The 16,976-nt window shown below is 35.6% G+C and overlaps 2 protein-coding genes across 2 annotated transcripts; both read left to right on the top strand.

Moving 5' to 3' along the window:
- The first annotated feature begins 117 nt into the window (after positions 1–117).
- Positions 118–4,551, top strand: LOC105960615 (26S proteasome regulatory subunit 6A homolog). Its single transcript, XM_012984806.2, has 10 exons — positions 118–447; positions 616–732; positions 1,338–1,445; positions 1,947–2,138; positions 2,239–2,430; positions 2,693–2,811; positions 2,961–3,048; positions 3,441–3,560; positions 3,731–3,871; positions 4,262–4,551. The coding sequence occupies exons 1-10, from the start codon at positions 334–336 to the stop codon at positions 4,337–4,339; spliced, it is 1,269 nt and encodes a 422-aa protein (XP_012840260.1). The 5' UTR covers positions 118–333; the 3' UTR covers positions 4,340–4,551.
- A 755-nt stretch (positions 4,552–5,306) lies between these two features.
- On the top strand, positions 5,307–16,441 carry EMB140 (EMBRYO DEFECTIVE 140). Its single transcript, XM_012984805.2, has 16 exons — positions 5,307–5,704; positions 6,552–6,685; positions 7,921–7,978; positions 8,913–9,128; positions 9,988–10,260; positions 10,745–10,879; positions 10,967–11,092; positions 11,571–11,615; positions 12,343–12,450; positions 12,876–13,018; positions 13,117–13,240; positions 14,046–14,120; positions 14,635–15,003; positions 15,104–15,196; positions 15,366–15,528; positions 15,819–16,441. The coding sequence occupies exons 1-16, from the start codon at positions 5,423–5,425 to the stop codon at positions 16,073–16,075; spliced, it is 2,601 nt and encodes an 866-aa protein (XP_012840259.2). The 5' UTR covers positions 5,307–5,422; the 3' UTR covers positions 16,076–16,441.
- Positions 16,442–16,976: the final 535 nt, after the last annotated feature.

The raw sequence follows: 16,976 nt of genomic DNA, 5'->3' as shown, positions 1-16,976 counted from the left end.
TTGGGGATTTTGGGGTTTGGCTGGATTTGAGGATTTTTAGAGAGAGAAAGAGAAGACTATTGTGAAGGACGTTCGTAATTTTTGCTGCCGCGTAAATCATTTCAGATACAAAAATAGATTTATTATGGGCCGAATTGTATGTCACCACAAATGGTGGGCCTTTTATGCAAATAATCAAAAGCCCATTGCTCAGCCCATTTCCGTATACAAAATCAATGTCATTCCATTCCCCTTGCACAAGTTAAACCAGTTGGAATCGACTCTCCAAAACTCACTCTCTCTCTCCTCTTTCTCTCTCTACACAGACTTGAATCGAAGCGCAGTTGATCGGAAATGGCGACGCCGATGGTGGAAGACAATTTCGAGGACGACACGCTCTCTTCTATGACCACGGAAGACATCACACGCGCCTCTCGCCTCCTCGATAACGAAATCCGAATCCTCAAGGTTCATTTTCACGATGTTTCGTCGATTTAATTCGGATTTTGATAGCCGCGGGGGTGGGGGTGGAATAATTTTGTTTGGATTTGGAAATTTGAATTTTAATTGTTGAAGCTGGACGAGGGTTTTTTTGAGTCGCTGTACGATGATTTTGCTGCCATTTTTTTTTAACAGGAGGAGTTGCAGAGAACGAATCTGGAGTTGGATTCCTTCCGCGAGAAGATAAAAGAGAATCAGGAAAAAATCAAGCTGAACAAGCAGCTTCCTTACCTGGTCGGCAACATTGTTGAGGTATTTATTTTGTGACTTTACTTAACTGTTTGCTTGATATGCCCGGTCTCTGTACTCTTTACAAGAAGGGTTTTTTTTGTTGTTTTTATTGATATCTTTGGTTGGTTGTTTAGACTTTTGGGGTAAGACAGGAAATGCAAAATGAATTGGGTTTTTTTTATACTTTTGGGCTAGGGTTTCGAGTTTTCGTGTTTGGTATAAATGCACCCGTTGGCATTTGATTATTAACAGTGCTTGGCTTGTGCAATTGAATGCTTCAGTTTTGTAATGTTGTCAGATTTTCAGAAGATTTATATGCCTCCATTTACGCCTTTCGTGCGTGCCCGTAGTTATTCTATCTTTACAGTTTTTATGTCATTCTGAATAATATGCCCATCTAAGGAAGGTGTACCGACAAGAAGAATGTTTGGTAACTACTATACTATTATCCAGTACTAATATGATATCTGCTTTGGTGAACTTCAATCGGCTCTCAGAGTCTGTATCATGAGATCTACTAAGGACATTTTATGCATATTTTGATTATGATTTTCTAGATAGCTTCAGTATCTTCAGGTATCGGTTGGTTTTTTGTGGACTCACGGGATCAGCACATTTTTTCTCAGATTTTGGAAATGAACCCTGAGGAAGAAGCTGAGGAGGATGGTGCAAATATTGATCTTGACTCGCAAAGGAAGGGAAAGTGTGTTGTGCTAAAAACATCCACACGCCAGGTAAATCCGTAAATGGCATGTTTCATGTATTTATCTGCCTACCCTTCTCCACCCCCCCTTCATCTTTTTTCATCTATGTGAGTTTTGGTGTGGAGCCTTTTGCGTGTACATTTCGCATTTTAGCTTTTTTCTGAACACTTGTCAGTAGAGTAATGAACAATGATATTTGCCAACTCTAAGAAAAGTCATGTTCAATCTTCATCAAATTGAAAGGAATTGGCTCACTAGGTTTATGAATTATGGTGCTCAGCAAATCTAAATAAATTTCTATTTTTATCATTTGGAAACTCCACGGTGATAGTTTGGAAGTATAAAGATTTCAAGAGTGGTATTCTTCTTCTCTTCATATCTGCTTTAAGATACATATAAACGGTGGACATCTGAAGGAAATATCTTGCAGTTTCTACCTATATAGCACATCTTACTGGATTTAAGATGTATGTCAAATCCATGATTCTGATCTTAAGATACTCATTGGTTTCTGTAATCTGTAAATTGCAGACGATTTTCCTGCCTGTAGTAGGTTTGGTTGATCCTGATAAGCTGAAGCCTGGGGATCTTGTTGGAGTAAACAAAGACAGTTATCTCATCCTGGATACATTGCCATCTGAATATGACTCCCGTGTTAAGGCTATGGAGGTTGATGAGAAACCAACTGAAGACTACAATGATATTGGAGGCTTGGAGAAACAGGCAAGTATTCCTTTTAGGATCAATTAATAAAGGCTGATCTGATTCTTGTTAATATCTGTTGAATATAACTTTTCCTGGAACTGTTTTGGGTACGCTGCAGATTCAAGAATTAGTTGAGGCAATTGTGTTGCCTATGACGCACAAAGAGAGATTTCAGAAGTTAGGTGTTCGTCCACCAAAAGGAGTTCTTTTATACGGTCCTCCTGGGACAGGAAAAACTTTAATGGCCCGTGCATGCGCAGCGCAAACAAATGCCACGTTCCTGAAGCTAGCAGGTCCCCAGCTTGTACAGGTATAGTGTTGTCAAGATTCCTTTCACTGATGTTGATGCTTTGGTTGCTTTGGCTTGGTGGATGCATTATCTTGATTTACAGTACCGCAGTTAAATTTCTTGTAAATGTAATACTATATTACATTCTTTCAGTGTGTAATATCTATTTGTGCTGCTAGTCTAAAACGAACATGTATTGTGGTGCATTGAAACTCTGCTTTTTTGTTGCTTTTAAGTTTATTTCCTTCATCGGCGTACTATAATCAAATTCTTGTGCATTTAGATGTTCATTGGAGATGGAGCCAAGCTTGTTCGTGATGCTTTTCAACTCGCTAAAGAAAAGTCTCCTTGCATCATTTTCATTGATGAGATAGATGCTATTGGTACGAAGCGTTTTGATAGGTAGGTGCTTACTTTCCTAATGAACTTTCCCTTGCTTCTTGTCTCCCTTCACTGTTGATGTTTTGGGTGAAGTAACTGACAATACCTCTCACCGAGGATTGTGGTGCCGTCTAATGGCTGATAAAAGATTATATGTTCCTCTTTTGCAGTGAAGTTAGTGGGGACAGAGAAGTGCAGAGGACTATGTTAGAGTTGCTCAATCAGCTTGATGGTTTCAGCAGCGATGACAGGATAAAGGTTTTCCCTTCTTTAGTGTTCTTTTTCTGTTCTCAGTTGTTCTTTTGCAGCACGAGTATTATTTTGTGTATTATTCCGTTAAGTTGCTTTGATCTTGATTGGTGGGATGTATTTACATCCCATTTACTTTCTTTCAACACCTTTTTTTTTTTTTTTTTTTTTTTTTTTTTTTGAAAATGGCCTTATAAATGACTTACAACCGAACCCAAAAAAGGTTGAACCCTCGACCTAATACTACCCTCCTCACCCTAATACTCGTGGTATCTTTCCACACACTTTATACTGTCATTTCAATATTGTTTGCTCTTGCTGTATTAAGTCTTCCCTTCCTTTTTAGTTCATATTATTATCAGCAGCATTGTGGTTCTTGATACACTTGTTTCTGTGTTCAGGTAATAGCAGCAACAAATCGAGCAGATATCTTAGACCCTGCCTTGATGCGATCTGGTCGTTTGGATCGTAAAATTGAATTTCCCCATCCTACCGAGGAAGCCAGGGCTCGTATTTTGCAGGTATACCTCGTAGTTGAGGATTTATATATTCTGTTGCTTATTGAATTTATTAGTGCTTTAGCCTGTTTTGAGGTGGGTCTTTCATATCATTTCCAATTTTTGTAGATGCAATCTTTTTATGAGTACGTGTTACTGAATACTGATTTTGTCTTCTTAACTCTATATTACAGATCCACTCCAGGAAGATGAATGTTCATCCTGATGTCAACTTTGAGGAGCTTGCTCGTTCAACCGATGACTTCAATGGTGCTCAACTTAAAGCTGTTTGTGTCGAAGCGGGCATGTTAGCACTTCGTCGTGATGCAACTGAGGTTAGTTTCTGTCTGTGCACGTACATGTATACATGCTGTTGTGTATGATGCCCATGTGTGTGCTGTGATAGCATATGCATCAGTTCCATGTTTATACATATAATCGGGAATTCCTATGTGTGAATGGATTTTTAGAGCTTTTATGTTTCGAAATCTTATTTAAAACCGAAGCCAAATAAGAACGCCCGATAACAGTTGTAACAATTAGAGCCCTAGTGTAATGATCATAACTCCTAATTTTAATGTCAAAATTGGTAGAAGATTAAAAGCCCCGTTGCTATATATTGATATTGTTTTTGTGCTTCGATCTATTCAAGTTTTTTTATTTGTTCGAGTTCTATATGTAAATGAGCATATAATAATCTAATGGATCATCTTTTTTTGGAATAGGTGAACCATGAAGATTTTAATGAAGGTATAATCCAAGTTCAAGCGAAAAAGAAAGCCAGCTTGAATTACTATGCTTAGACTTCGAATTTGGCCCTTGGTTGCAAGATGTCTATGGTACTGAGTTTAACGAGCATGCACGAATACTTTGTTGCTTTGAATCAATCCCATGCAAACTACTACTACTACTGTGCGGTTGGAATGTAGTTGTCATATTTTATGCGAACATCAAACTGCTGAACGTATTACTGCTAAAAATGGAGCGACGCTCTTGTCTGAATTTTCCTTCGTAATTGTTGCTTTTTCTTATTTACAATTATTTTTCATGAGATTTGTAGCCGTCTTTCCCCCCCTAAACGAGGTTAATATATCAACAATGGTTTTAGATTGCAAGGAGTATCATTTAAAAAAGGTTATAAAAAAATCCTTCATGATTTGTTAATTACAATTTACAGCCACCTCCTTCAAATATTAATTTTCTTACAAGCATGTTAAATTTAGTGGAATCTTATAGATTATGTGGAATATTCTTCAGTTTGTTCGGTTTTACCCTATTCGAGCTTCGAGTTATGCGTTTTGGATTCTACGGAAATTAGAAGATTTTGTTAAATTTGACATCATATAGTTGATGGCTGGTTGTAATTTTCAAAAAATGAGAAATTTTTTTTCGGAATTTAATTTTATGTCATGGGTGGTCATAATTTACTGTTAAAAGAAAAAACAATTTCACAGGTTTTATATTCTGTAGGGAGTCAATATTTTCATAAATATGGCCGTTGTAAGTTAGTTTAATTTTATTTTTTTAAAAAGTTTAAGCTAAGTTTTTCTACCTTCTAAAATGAATTTTTATTATTAGTAAAATTTGAAAATAAAAATTTTGTTTCATGGAATGGAATGATAGTGAAATCATGATATAAAAAGTGTAGGATCTCAGATATACTAATTCGTAATTAATGGAATAATCTTTTAATAAGAGAGGGTAATCTAATTATTGCAATATTAGTTTTTGTGAAAAATAACATTAAAATAATAATCAAAACTCATAAAATCAAATTCATACTTCTCTCTCTAAATAAAACCGAAAAAAAGAAAAAGAAAAATCAAATTCTTACTTGTAGAAAACAAAAGCGCTTAACTCAAACGAGACAACTACACGTGAACTGTATGTTCGCAAATTTCACCAAAAGCTTCGAATTTGTGAAAAAAATGGCGGAATCCGAAGCCCTAGTTGCTGCCCAATACTCTCCCATAGAGGAAGACACCAACACAAACGAAGACACTTCCATGCCGGAAGCACAAAACCCTAGCGACGGTTCAAAATCCGATTCCGATTCCGAGTCCGAGTCCGACTCGGACTCCGAGGATGAAGCCCAAGCGAAGGCGCAAATTGAATCCCTGCAAACAGAGCTGTCCAATAATCCATCCAATTACGATACTCATGTCCAGGTACAGAGCTTCCAGTGCCAATTTGCTGCCGCAAAAACCCTTTCATACTTGTCTGTGTTTATATAACCATTTAACAAAATATACATAATATTAACGTGTGCTGCATTTTCTGGAATTTTTTTTTGTGTATGTAAATTATCCTTATTTTATTCGAGGATTCGGTTCAATGGTGCATAACTAATGTCTCTTTGATGAGTGAAACTAAATTTGTTCTCGTTGTAACCTTTGGAGTTTGATTACGAACGCGTAGTGATGAGTGATTTGTTGGCATGGTAAATCTTTGTCGGTCGTATAGCAGTAGAAGTGAAAATGCACGGATTTACAATATTTAAGAAGCTTACGTTCTCTTTCGTTGAGTCTTTCCTTTTGACATTTTTTTGAGGTGGTTAGGGCACTGTTAGTAGAATTTTTTGTATCGAGATACGAGACTCATTTTATTTATAAATTTGAGAGAAAGTGATGTAGAAATGTCTGGAGATTTCTGTTGCTGTTTCATTTCCCAAGAAGTTCGTATGGCATTGTGTTTGGGTGGCCAAGGTTAAAACTTGATATGTTTATAATTTTGCTGCAAGTTGGCTAGTATTTTTGTTTCTTCTGATTCTAACTTGTTACTTTTGGTTGCCTAGACCGCGAAATAGATGATTCCTCTCAATCGGCAAGCTTTGTTTTACAATATGCATACATATCTAATGGAAATATTTTCCATAAAATCACAGTTTCCCTCACACGCACATATCTGATCACAAATGATATTGCCTTATCCATTATTTGAAGTTTCAACTTTGAAGACTAGCTGATTTATTCCTGACATTATTTTCTTTTTTCTTCTATTTTGTGGTTGTTTTAGTATATTAAAATTCTGCGGAAGCAGGGCGACATAGAGAAGCTGAGACAAGCAAGGGAAACAATGAGTTCATTATTCCCTTTGAGTCCCGAAATGTGGCAAGAATGGGCTAAAGACGAGACTTCCATGAGCTCCGGGTATATCCCTTGTGTTGTTTCTATCTTTCTTAGCATATATGCCCCAGTATAATTGTGAAGATTTTTTTCTTCTCAATCTTGAATTCCTAGAAATGTGGCCACTGGCCAGTGAATCAGTGTTTTAATCGTGACAACTTTAGTCTCTGACTGTATTATTTTTTATTTATCACTAGATGATGCTCTCCCTCACCTTTGTTCTTTATGAGTACTGGTTACAAACTACAGAAGCAAAAAATAGTGACACTTTAAGATGCTCAATAACTCATCGGTTATATAGGAAGCCAATTGGATGATTGAATTTATTGGAATATATGTAACTCCTGATTCTCCATGCGAACAGTATTTCAGAAATTTGGTGTATTTATCATTTTATTTGCACTAAACGCATCTCACTAGACAGTAGTCCTTTTATTTTTTCTGATAATTAAGATGATATAGTTTCTTTAAGTCCCCGAACACCATCGGGCAAAATCTATTTGTTTCCAGACAATGTTGTTGCAAAATGGAGAATGATGAGTGCATATGGTTCGTAAGATTGTTCTAAGGAGGACTTGGTATGGCTAATTAGAAAGTAGAGCAGGAAAAATACTACAACTTGTCTGTTGTCTACACATAATTTATGTATACAGGTTCAGTAAGTTATGCTGGTCTTATTTAGGTCGCCATGAAGAAAGCTGTAAATTGTGTAATATGACTATATACGGTAGATTCTGAGTGAATGAACGATTCTCATCTTTCTACATGGTGAAGTCCTTCAATGTAAAAAATCCACCAATATTCCGTGATGTAGAGAAATCAACCATGCCTGAAAGAGTTTAAGACGTTCAATTCTGATGTGGACCATGATTTTGAACACTGTCATTGAAATATATTGACTAATATCTCGATAGGGCTGGTGGATATGAGTGATAAATTAGGTCAGTTCAGATATGTTAACGGTATGGTAAAAATGATGCGTATTCTAATTCTTCAACATGAACATTTGTATATTGGAGTATCCAACATATGCCTTATCTAATTATCTTTATAGTGAGAGCTCATAGTCTGTACGAGAGCATGAAATTGTTTTTTTATGCTTTCCTTTCTTGACCCATATCTATGCTATATCTTTTGTTCATATCCTGGTTGATACACATGACAATAAAGTTTCAGGTATATGTCTTATTGAAGTTTTTGTAGCATGATAATGTGATAATGATTAGTTAAACCCTCTTATTCGTGCATCTTTTTTGCAGAGTGGAGGGAGTCCCTGCAGTTGAAAAGCTGTATGAGCGAGGTGTTTCTGATTATCTGGTAGGTTTTTATACTGCACTTCTGAAATGTAAATGAATAGAATCGACCGTTCCCGTTCCCTATGCTAGTTGAAGAAAATTATGTTCAGAAGTCAATGTCTTCCTTGCATTAGTGTGTGGTGATGACAAGCTTCATAGAGTAGTCCTTACAAGTATCAAATTGAATGTGGTTTAAACTGTTCCAGATCATGTTTCAATCAGTAAAAAATAAATTCCGTAGGTTTTTAATAGGAGCTGCATGAAAGAGGCGAATGAAGCCAAATTGCACCAGGACTTATCAATTCAATCTCGGGTTATTTATTTTCTGAGCGGAGCTTGCATAACACCAACATGAGGTTTAAGGGTTTATGTTTGCTAAGATATGCCGAGGGTCTAGGAATTTATGAATGTGATGTTTAATATACGAATAAGAATGGGACAGGTAGATGAATGTGTTGATGTGTCCTCGTTTTTTAAATCAATTCTTTTCTCCAAGTTCTCATTATTCTGCTGCTCCCCTGAGTTTTGTTTGCTTTCTGATAATAAAGATGTATCAGGTGTCTTGATTCACATGTAAAAAAATTCAATTGCTTTACAATTCAAAAACTATGATACAGAGTTTTAATAAGTAGATGGGCTTTGTAATGGATGTACAGAAAGTTCATTCATCACTTGCCATGGTTTATGGTTGTATGTGAACATTTCCAAACATCTTTTATCCTCAGGTTACCAAAATGTAGCTTAGATTGAAGCAGTTAGGTACTGTTAACATGAGAAATGTACTGTTAGATATGCTTAGGCTTCCTGACATATGTTTCTACATCACAACTAACAACTTTGTCTGTTTTTGTTTCAATATTCAATTGGAATTTTATTCTGGCAGTTATTATATATTCTTATCTGTGATTTGACTTGAGTTTTCAAAATGTATGATTGACTGATGTTTTTTTGTACAGTCTGTTTCCCTGTGGTGTGACTACTTAAATTTTATCCAAGAATATGATCCATCTGTCCGTGAATGTTCTGCCGTCGGCATAAAGAAGGCAAGGAATCTCTTTGAGCGTGCTCTTACTGCTGGTGGGGTGCATGTTACTGAAGGTCACAAGATATGGGAACTGTACAGGGAATTTGAAGAAGCTATTTTTGTCACCATTGCAGAAACTGACCCTGGGGTGAGAAATTCTGCTGTAATACAACTTTATCAAATTTAAAAAATCTACCATATACAAATTTTATCCACTTGCTTGTGCTACTGGTATCTGATCTTAATTCATGGTGGAAATTTAGTTGTTGTTTGTGTAGGAATACACTTGTGGTATTTGCTATGACTGGTCTTTTACTTTTCTTCTTTTTTGCTAGTTTTCTCACGGGTCAATTGGTTGGCTAGATTACGATAATTTTCATGTTTGGATACAGATTAACGGAAATTCTTGTTAGGGTTTTAATATTTTTTGTTTAAATAGGGCTTCAAAACTATAAACAACTTCTGTGTCACATGTTTGAAACATGCAGCTGCTGGCAGATTACGAAAACAAACTTCTTTTGTAACATGGGGCCTTATGGGTGATTGCCTATGCACTCGAACTTGGCTTCAGTGCACTTGAAGTCCGTATTGAGGATAATACGTTTCTTTTTATAGGATATTATTTGCTTATATTTCCTTCGTATTTTTCCCCATGATGAGTAGTAGAGATAAAAGATTTAGGCTTATCTAGAAGTTTGATTCTGCACTAGTCTTTTCCACTCTACTCCCCCTCTTCCATTTTTTTTAATATTTTGTCATTATCTGTGATTTGAAATACAAGTGTTAGAGAGCAGAGTTCACATGAAGATTTGTCAGATATTGAATTGACTTGCAAAAAAAAGGAAAGAATAAACTTTTGCTAAATTTAGCAGAAGGAAGCTGACTTAATTCAATGAATTTTGGTATGTTTGTGCCTTTTTATCTTGTGAACTGTTTCAACTAGTTTTTGATAAAATAATCAGAAAATATGCGTTTTCTTGTCAATTTATGTTGAATTCTCATTGCAGGCAAAAGAAAAGCAGATTCAGCACATACGGAGTTTATTTCATCGCCAATTGTCTATTCCCCTTGCTAACCTAAAATCAAGTCTTCTTGCGTACAAGGCCTGGGAGGCTGATCATGGGGGTCCCCATGATGTTAATAGTTCAGAACTCGACGGTCTTTCATCTCATGCTGCCTCTGTATATCAGAAGGCATTGGAAATGTATAATGCTCGTGCTCAATTTGAAGAAAGTATTTCCAAGAAGGATGTTGACTCAGAAAAACTTCTCGAATTCATGGTACTTTATTTTATTGACCTATCTCTATACACAGTTTGAAAAACAAGTTATCACCTAAACAATAAGTAAAAGATAGATGAAGTATTTACAAAAATGGAGTGCCTGTGAAAACCATGATAGGTCTGGATTTGGATTAAGAAGTAGGTTAAGATGATACAAATGGAAATGCCAATTAGAACTATTCTGCTAATGCTGGATGCTGAAAGTTTTTAGAGGTGTTTTCTCCTGTTGCTGAATATTTAAGAGGATTGTTCTTTGTTTAATACATGCGGCATTTTCCTTTTAACGTGTGCATAGAGTCAAACTGAGTCTGGATCCTTGATCATGAAAAGGTTTGATAGGTTGATTAAATATACATACTGTTTAGCTGAACCATCGACCTCTCTGAACCTCACTAATCTGCTGTTGCAGTTTCCTGTTCTATTGTTTTTTCTTTCCAGAATACTTTTTGTAAAAGCTTATTACTGATTTCATGATTCTGCAGACCTATTTGAAGTTTGAGCACTCATTTGGTGATCCAGCCCGCATACAGATCTTGTACGAACGTGCTATAGCTAATTTTCCTATATCTAGTGATCTATGGCTAGACTATACTCAGTACCTGGATAAAACATTCAAGGTTCTCTAAATATTTTTTCTCGTATTAAAATGACTTATTTATTGTCTTTAGGTTACGATAATCACATTTAGAGTTGATGCATTGCAGACTGCCAGAATTGTGAGGGATGCTTATTACAGGGCGACAAGGAACTGTCCGTGGGTAGGAGAATTGTGGGTTCGTTACTTACTCTCGCTTGAACGCAGTGGTGGTTCTGAGGAAGAGTTATCAACTGTATGTTTCTATATACCTTAATAAGCCTATACTATAGCTGTGTTACTGATGCAAGATTATACCTCTATATTGTTCTCAACTTTATTTTGTGTACGGTAAACACAGAGTGTATATGGTGATTATTAATGCATTTGGTGTTGGAGGCATTTAACTCAAATTATGAACAATTTCTGATAGCCTAACACATAGTGTTGCATGTGCACCTTGTCATTTTCCATTTAACATATGCGAGCAGATTATTGGGCATATTAAGGATCTGATGTTTCTTCCATTCTGTTGTTTGACTAAATGAACTTAATACACTCTTGTACTATTTGACAAAGCGAGCAGTATATACTGTTGCTGTGTCGGAACATAGTGTGCAAGACATTTGCTTGCTACCTATAATGATTTTTAATTCATTTATGCAGTTTTGCTTAATTAATGCTTTGTTTGTTGCCCTTTTCTATTATGTTTCTTTAATTTCTTATTATTTCAGGTATTTGAGAAATCACTGCTGTGCACTTTTTCAAGTTTTGACGAGGTAAAGGGATAAAATGATTAATTATTTTGGAAGTGATTTCAGTCTTACTTGATAGTTAGTTTCAATGCCGTCTATGTAACTTATCATTGAAAATCCCTGTATTACGTAAACACGAAGTACTGATTGAAGGGGTTAATTAATCTTCAACAATTTTTTTGGGGGTGGGTGGATTGGGGGATGAGGATGAAGAATAACCATGACTTTGTGGGGTTATCCTTATTTATTGATTTTTCAGTTCATCCAGCCAGAGTAGTCTAGTGAGATATTAATGAAGATACTGATCTGCTCAGAAGCTAGTTTATTGGATGTTCTTATAAGGGATAAGCTTTTGAATATGGCTTAGATAGTCATTTCTGTGGCTAATGGAAGAAGAAGATCAGAAATTACTTAAAGATGTGTAGATTTAAAATCTGAAATCCAAAAGAACAGCTGTGACTAAACCAGAAGCTTGATAGATTTGTATGCATTCTGCTTATGAATTTTCTGTTGCACTTGTGAATTGCTTCTGTAGAGTTTCGGAACTTTGGGAACTGAAAGGTGGGCGGAGTGCTTTTAGTTTCTTTGGTTATGTATGTGATTGTAAAACGAGGAATGATGCACATCATTGGAATTTTGTAGTTATATGATGAAGTTATGAACTATTATTTACTTGATTATCCTCAATCTTTATTGCATTGGTTGTTGTTTTCACATAAATTTCTCAATTGACCTTCATTTTTTGTTTCAGTACCTCAATATATTTCTCACGAGAGTTGATGGGTTAAGGCGGAGATTATCTGCATCTACAAAAGTCGGGGAAGGCATGGATTACGCGGTTATAAGAGACGTATTTCAGGTTTTACACTGTATGCTTGAACTTTTTGAGTTTTAATATTTTAAACAGTGTACTTAAACCTTATAAGTTCTAAAATCACTTTCTCGTATAAGGATATTTTTCAGGTTTTGCACTGCATACTTAACATTTTGAGTGTTACTATACTATTCCTATAAGAATCTGGTCTTGACATCTATAAGAATCTTTTTGCTTCTAACTATTATATGTGGGTCGTGGTTATGTGCATTTCATTATTCTTAGGGCTTATTTACTTATCAATCGAAGCTCAGTGCAAAATAAATGAGTCTACCTCCGAGAGTGTTATTAGTGTTAACCACAATAAATGCTGTGTGCGATTATATGAATCTGTTATGTCCTTAAATGAGAGTATCACAATCAGAAAGGTCTTATTTATAACGTAAATGCAAAAACATTTTTGGTTTCAGCGTGCATCAGACTACTTGTCCCCACACCTCAGCAACACAGACAGTTTACTTGGCATGCACAGTTATTGGGCTCACTTAGAGTTCAAATTGGGAAAAGATTTAATTGCAGCTCGTGGTGTCTGGGAAAGATTCATTAAAATTAGGTAACATTACTCTCCTTTTCCTCTTTTGCTTGGTGCAGTGATATGTTCGTACTTATTTCTTAGAATCATATAACTTTATTTGCTGTTTTTTTTCCCAGTGGGTCTATGCTGGAAGCTTGGCGAGGATATATAACATGGGAGATTGAGATGGGCAAGATAAATGAAGCCAGATCCCTTTATAAGAGATGCTACAGTAAAAGGTTTCCCGGGACAGGTTCAGAGGTAAATTCTCATGTTGTTACTATTCATCTTGTTTATTGTGAATGCTTGATTATAGATGTTAAAACTGCAGTTTGTCTTTACTCCTCTATAGGAAATAGCTTTGTTATGAACTTGTATAATGATTTGAAAGGGTAATGAGTAATGACTTTCTGTATTTATTTCAATATTTTTCATGGATGACTGTGATTAAACTAAACACTGAGTATCAGGTTCTTGTTTATCACGATGAGTCGTTTTTACCTGTGAATCATCTGAATTTGAATTAAAGATCGCAGCTGAGGATATAGATATTAGTTCGTGCCACAAAAGATTTTGGATGGACTTCCTTCACAAAATTAGAACAATCAAGACTCCGTTTTTTAAAAAGATTTTTTGATAGCATAAATTCATTAAATTTCCTGTGAGTTAGAGACTTTCCTTGTGTAAGTTACCTATTTGCCTTTTAGCCAGAGCATTAATGCTGTTGGATTATGTTTCTCTCTTCCGCATCTCAGGTACCTATTTTAAGATGCATAAATGACTACTCCTATTAATTAGATGTCAATAGACAAGAAGGCAATCCTGATCATCAAAATATGATAGTATGACTGGACAAAAAGGAAAAATAAAATGAGGCATTCTGTAAGAGATAAATGGACTAGACACGAGAGATCAAAGACAAATAGAAAATCATTAGCTTTCAGCTGTTATGGGATGAATGCTTATATGACTTGTGTAGGTCTTATTTTGTTATTCAAAGTCTGCCTAATGTTGGATACCTTGAATTAGATGATACCTTCATTTCCTAAAAAACAGAATCATTCAGGACATCTGCTATTCGTGGGTACGCTTTGAGAGAGAATATAGTTCCCTGGAGGATTATGATTTTGCTGTTAAGAAGGTACTCATTTTATGCTTTTTCTACTTTGATTTTTCTTATCGTATCGCGTTGCTTATTATTTTTTCTTATTTAAGTTTGGGGCCAATAATTTCAAAAACTTCTTTACTTAATAATATCTCATACTGTGAGAAATGGTGCATTTCTTATTTTGCACTGTGCTATCTACTGCCGTTGTTTTGCTGGTGAAAGGATTTTTTTAGTATTGTTTACTCTTGAATCTATGTTTCCTGATTGTAAAGATTAATGTAAAATGTCGTGCAAAAGAGATAAATGGGTGAAAAATTACAGATCTATCAGCCCAGTTGCAACGTTCATTTATTTTCAACTGGCCTACTTACTTATGTTGTATTTTATGTCAGCCCAGTATTTGCTTTCACTCCTCACGTATCTAACCTATAAAATCCTGGTGATAACTCTGGTTGTAGCAACATGTTTTGCTGTCTCTTTTTTTTTATTATAGTTAGCGACTGTCAAGCTTCATAAGCTCAGCCATCCTCTTTTCATATTGTCACAGGTAGCTCCTCGTCTTCAGGAACTGCAGCTTTTTAGGTTGCAGCAGGAGAGCAAAAATGTTGGTCCAGTCACAAATGAGAGAGAAAATCCTACACGGAAGAATGCCCAGGAAAAGAGAAAAACAACTCCGAATTCAACCGATGAACAGTCTCCAGCTAAGCGTCAGAAGAATACACCTGAAAAATTAAAGAAAACAAACGAGAAAGAAAAAGGTAAGGGAAGACTCTCAGCTGAAGCAAGTGATGCTGCCCAATTAGATAAAAACAGAGCAGAGAGTGGTAGCAGTAAGGAAACAAGGGATAAATCCTCTAAAATATCTGCGCCATTTAATGATCAATGCACAGCCTTTATTTCTAATCTAAATTTCCAGGCATGTTCTCTTGCTATCGTATCACTTCTCTTACCGTTTATAACTGAATCATGGATAAAGCAATTCGTTCTTATTTTATATGTAATTGTAATTTCTTCAGGCAACCAATGACGATCTGATTAATTTCTTCTCTGATGTTGGTGGAGTTGTCGCTATTCGGATATTGAAGGACAAGTTCACCAAAAAATCAAGAGTAAGTTCCGGAAACATTTTACTCAGCTTGGATATTGAAGTTAACCATGAGTTGTCTGTTGTTGCAAATTATTGTTCTTTGTGCTTGACTTGTGTTTGCATGTGCAAAGATGAGTCCGACAAAGTTAATTCGTCCTTGGTATTTATTAAACGTGAATCTCTTCATGAAGGGATTAGCATATGTGGATTTCTCGGACGATGCACACCTTTCTGCGGCTTTGCAGAAGAACAAGCAAGTTTATTTAGGCAAGAGATTAAGCATTTTAAAGTCGGACCCGAAACAAGGCAGCAGGAAAAAAGCGCCTGGAGGAAGCATCAGATCATCAGAGCATGGTATGTTGAGATTAGCGCGTTTCTTACTTTTTTCGATATTCATTTTGTTTCTTCTACTTTCCATTGCCCTCGTTGTTTCAAATGATCTGGTAAACGTTAGACACCTAGCACAATGTTGTGATATAAATCGAAACCATGTCCGATCTTTGCTTATCTAAGTCTCTATACTTCCTTTCTTTCTTCGGCTGCCAAAGGAAATTAAAACTTATTGATTCGAGAACTGCCTAAGTTTCATATATTGATCGACATTTATTATTATGTACTTATGTTGTTGCATCTCAAAATGACAGGTAATGATGCTAAAAGGACGAACAATCCAGATAAAACGGAGTCACAAGAAACTTCCAAAGGGAAAAGTGAGTCCGAGCCACAATCTTCGAGTGCTAGGCATGAAGAAGATATCAAGCTGAAAGGGAGGAACACGTTTGCAGTGCCAAGAAACGTGAAACTCAGAGGTAAACCACAATCTGAAGGAGCTGCTAAGGAACACGAGGATGAAAACCCCAAATCCAATGATGAGTTCAGGAAGATGTTCGTTAAAGAATGAGTGTAACAACATAAAGCTAACTCACTGTGTATCTCGTGATCGAACTTTAAATGTGGCTCTTTTGCTACCTTATTGTTAGACGTATGGGTTTTGTTTATTATCTTGTTGACCGTTGGTAAAACTATATGCCCACTACTTCGAGATCGATTTTCGTCTAGTCCAAAAGAGGGGTGAAAAAGAATTTCTTGAAAATAGTTTTTTACTTTTTGTAGTTTTGTTAGATTATTTTTACCATAAAAAAAGGAGGCTCCGTAACTTCTCCACTCATGGCTTATGTTGTCCCAAGAAAAAATATGTTTTGCAATAAGTCATGCAAGTATAGAATCATTTGATATCTGACCTTTTTTAATGGAAGTTTTATCAAAATCTGTCCAGTTTGATTAAATTTTCAATGATTTGATGGTAGATGATGGTTTGGATATTTATAGATCATATTAATGCAAATAGGAATATATATATATATATATATATATATATATATATATATATATATATATATATATATATATATATATATATATATATATATATATATATATATATATATATATATATATATATAAGAGAGTAAAATTGAAACTGAATTCAGTAGGGAATTTGAAACCGAAAACAAGCGTTCTGATTTTACATTCTACATACATTGTTAGAGTGGAATTTTAGTTCAGTTTTAGTTTCCGAGTCCATGTCCAGTTTCAATTCAACTATGTATCCGAATCCACAGATCAATTCAACGATTCATTTCAATTCATGCACGGAAGAATAAAAGATTATCTACCCCTGCCTCCAGTTTTCATCACCGCTCAAAGAAAGATCGTTTTCATCACCGCTCAAAGAAAGATCATAATTGTTTAAGAAAAATATCTACCTACCCCTTCATTTCAATTCATGCACGGAAGAATAA

The sequence above is a fragment of the Erythranthe guttata genome, chromosome 2 (assembly GCF_056151865.1).
Source record: "Erythranthe guttata isolate IM_541 chromosome 2, IM_541, whole genome shotgun sequence".
In the NCBI taxonomy this organism is placed as follows: domain Eukaryota; kingdom Viridiplantae; phylum Streptophyta; class Magnoliopsida; order Lamiales; family Phrymaceae; genus Erythranthe; species Erythranthe guttata.
Note: the sequence above shows the minus strand (reverse complement) of the source record. Positions and strands in the feature narration are given on the sequence as shown.

Bases quoted from the DNA above. Each gene is read 5' to 3' on its own strand.
- LOC105960615 (XM_012984806.2), top strand. From the start codon at position 334: ATGGCGACGCCGATGGTGGAAGACAATTTCGAGGACGACACGCTCTCT. The intron at 733-1,337 runs GTATTTATTTTG...ATTTTTTCTCAG, and splicing joins TGGTCGGCAACATTGTTGAG to ATTTTGGAAATGAACCCTGA. The intron at 3,561-3,730 runs GTATACCTCGTA...TCTATATTACAG, and splicing joins CCAGGGCTCGTATTTTGCAG to ATCCACTCCAGGAAGATGAA.
- EMB140 (XM_012984805.2), top strand. From the start codon at position 5,423: ATGTTCGCAAATTTCACCAAAAGCTTCGAATTTGTGAAAAAAATGGCG. The intron at 7,979-8,912 runs GTAGGTTTTTAT...TTTTTTGTACAG, and splicing joins GAGGTGTTTCTGATTATCTG to TCTGTTTCCCTGTGGTGTGA. The intron at 12,451-12,875 runs GTTTTACACTGT...TTTTGGTTTCAG, and splicing joins TTATAAGAGACGTATTTCAG to CGTGCATCAGACTACTTGTC.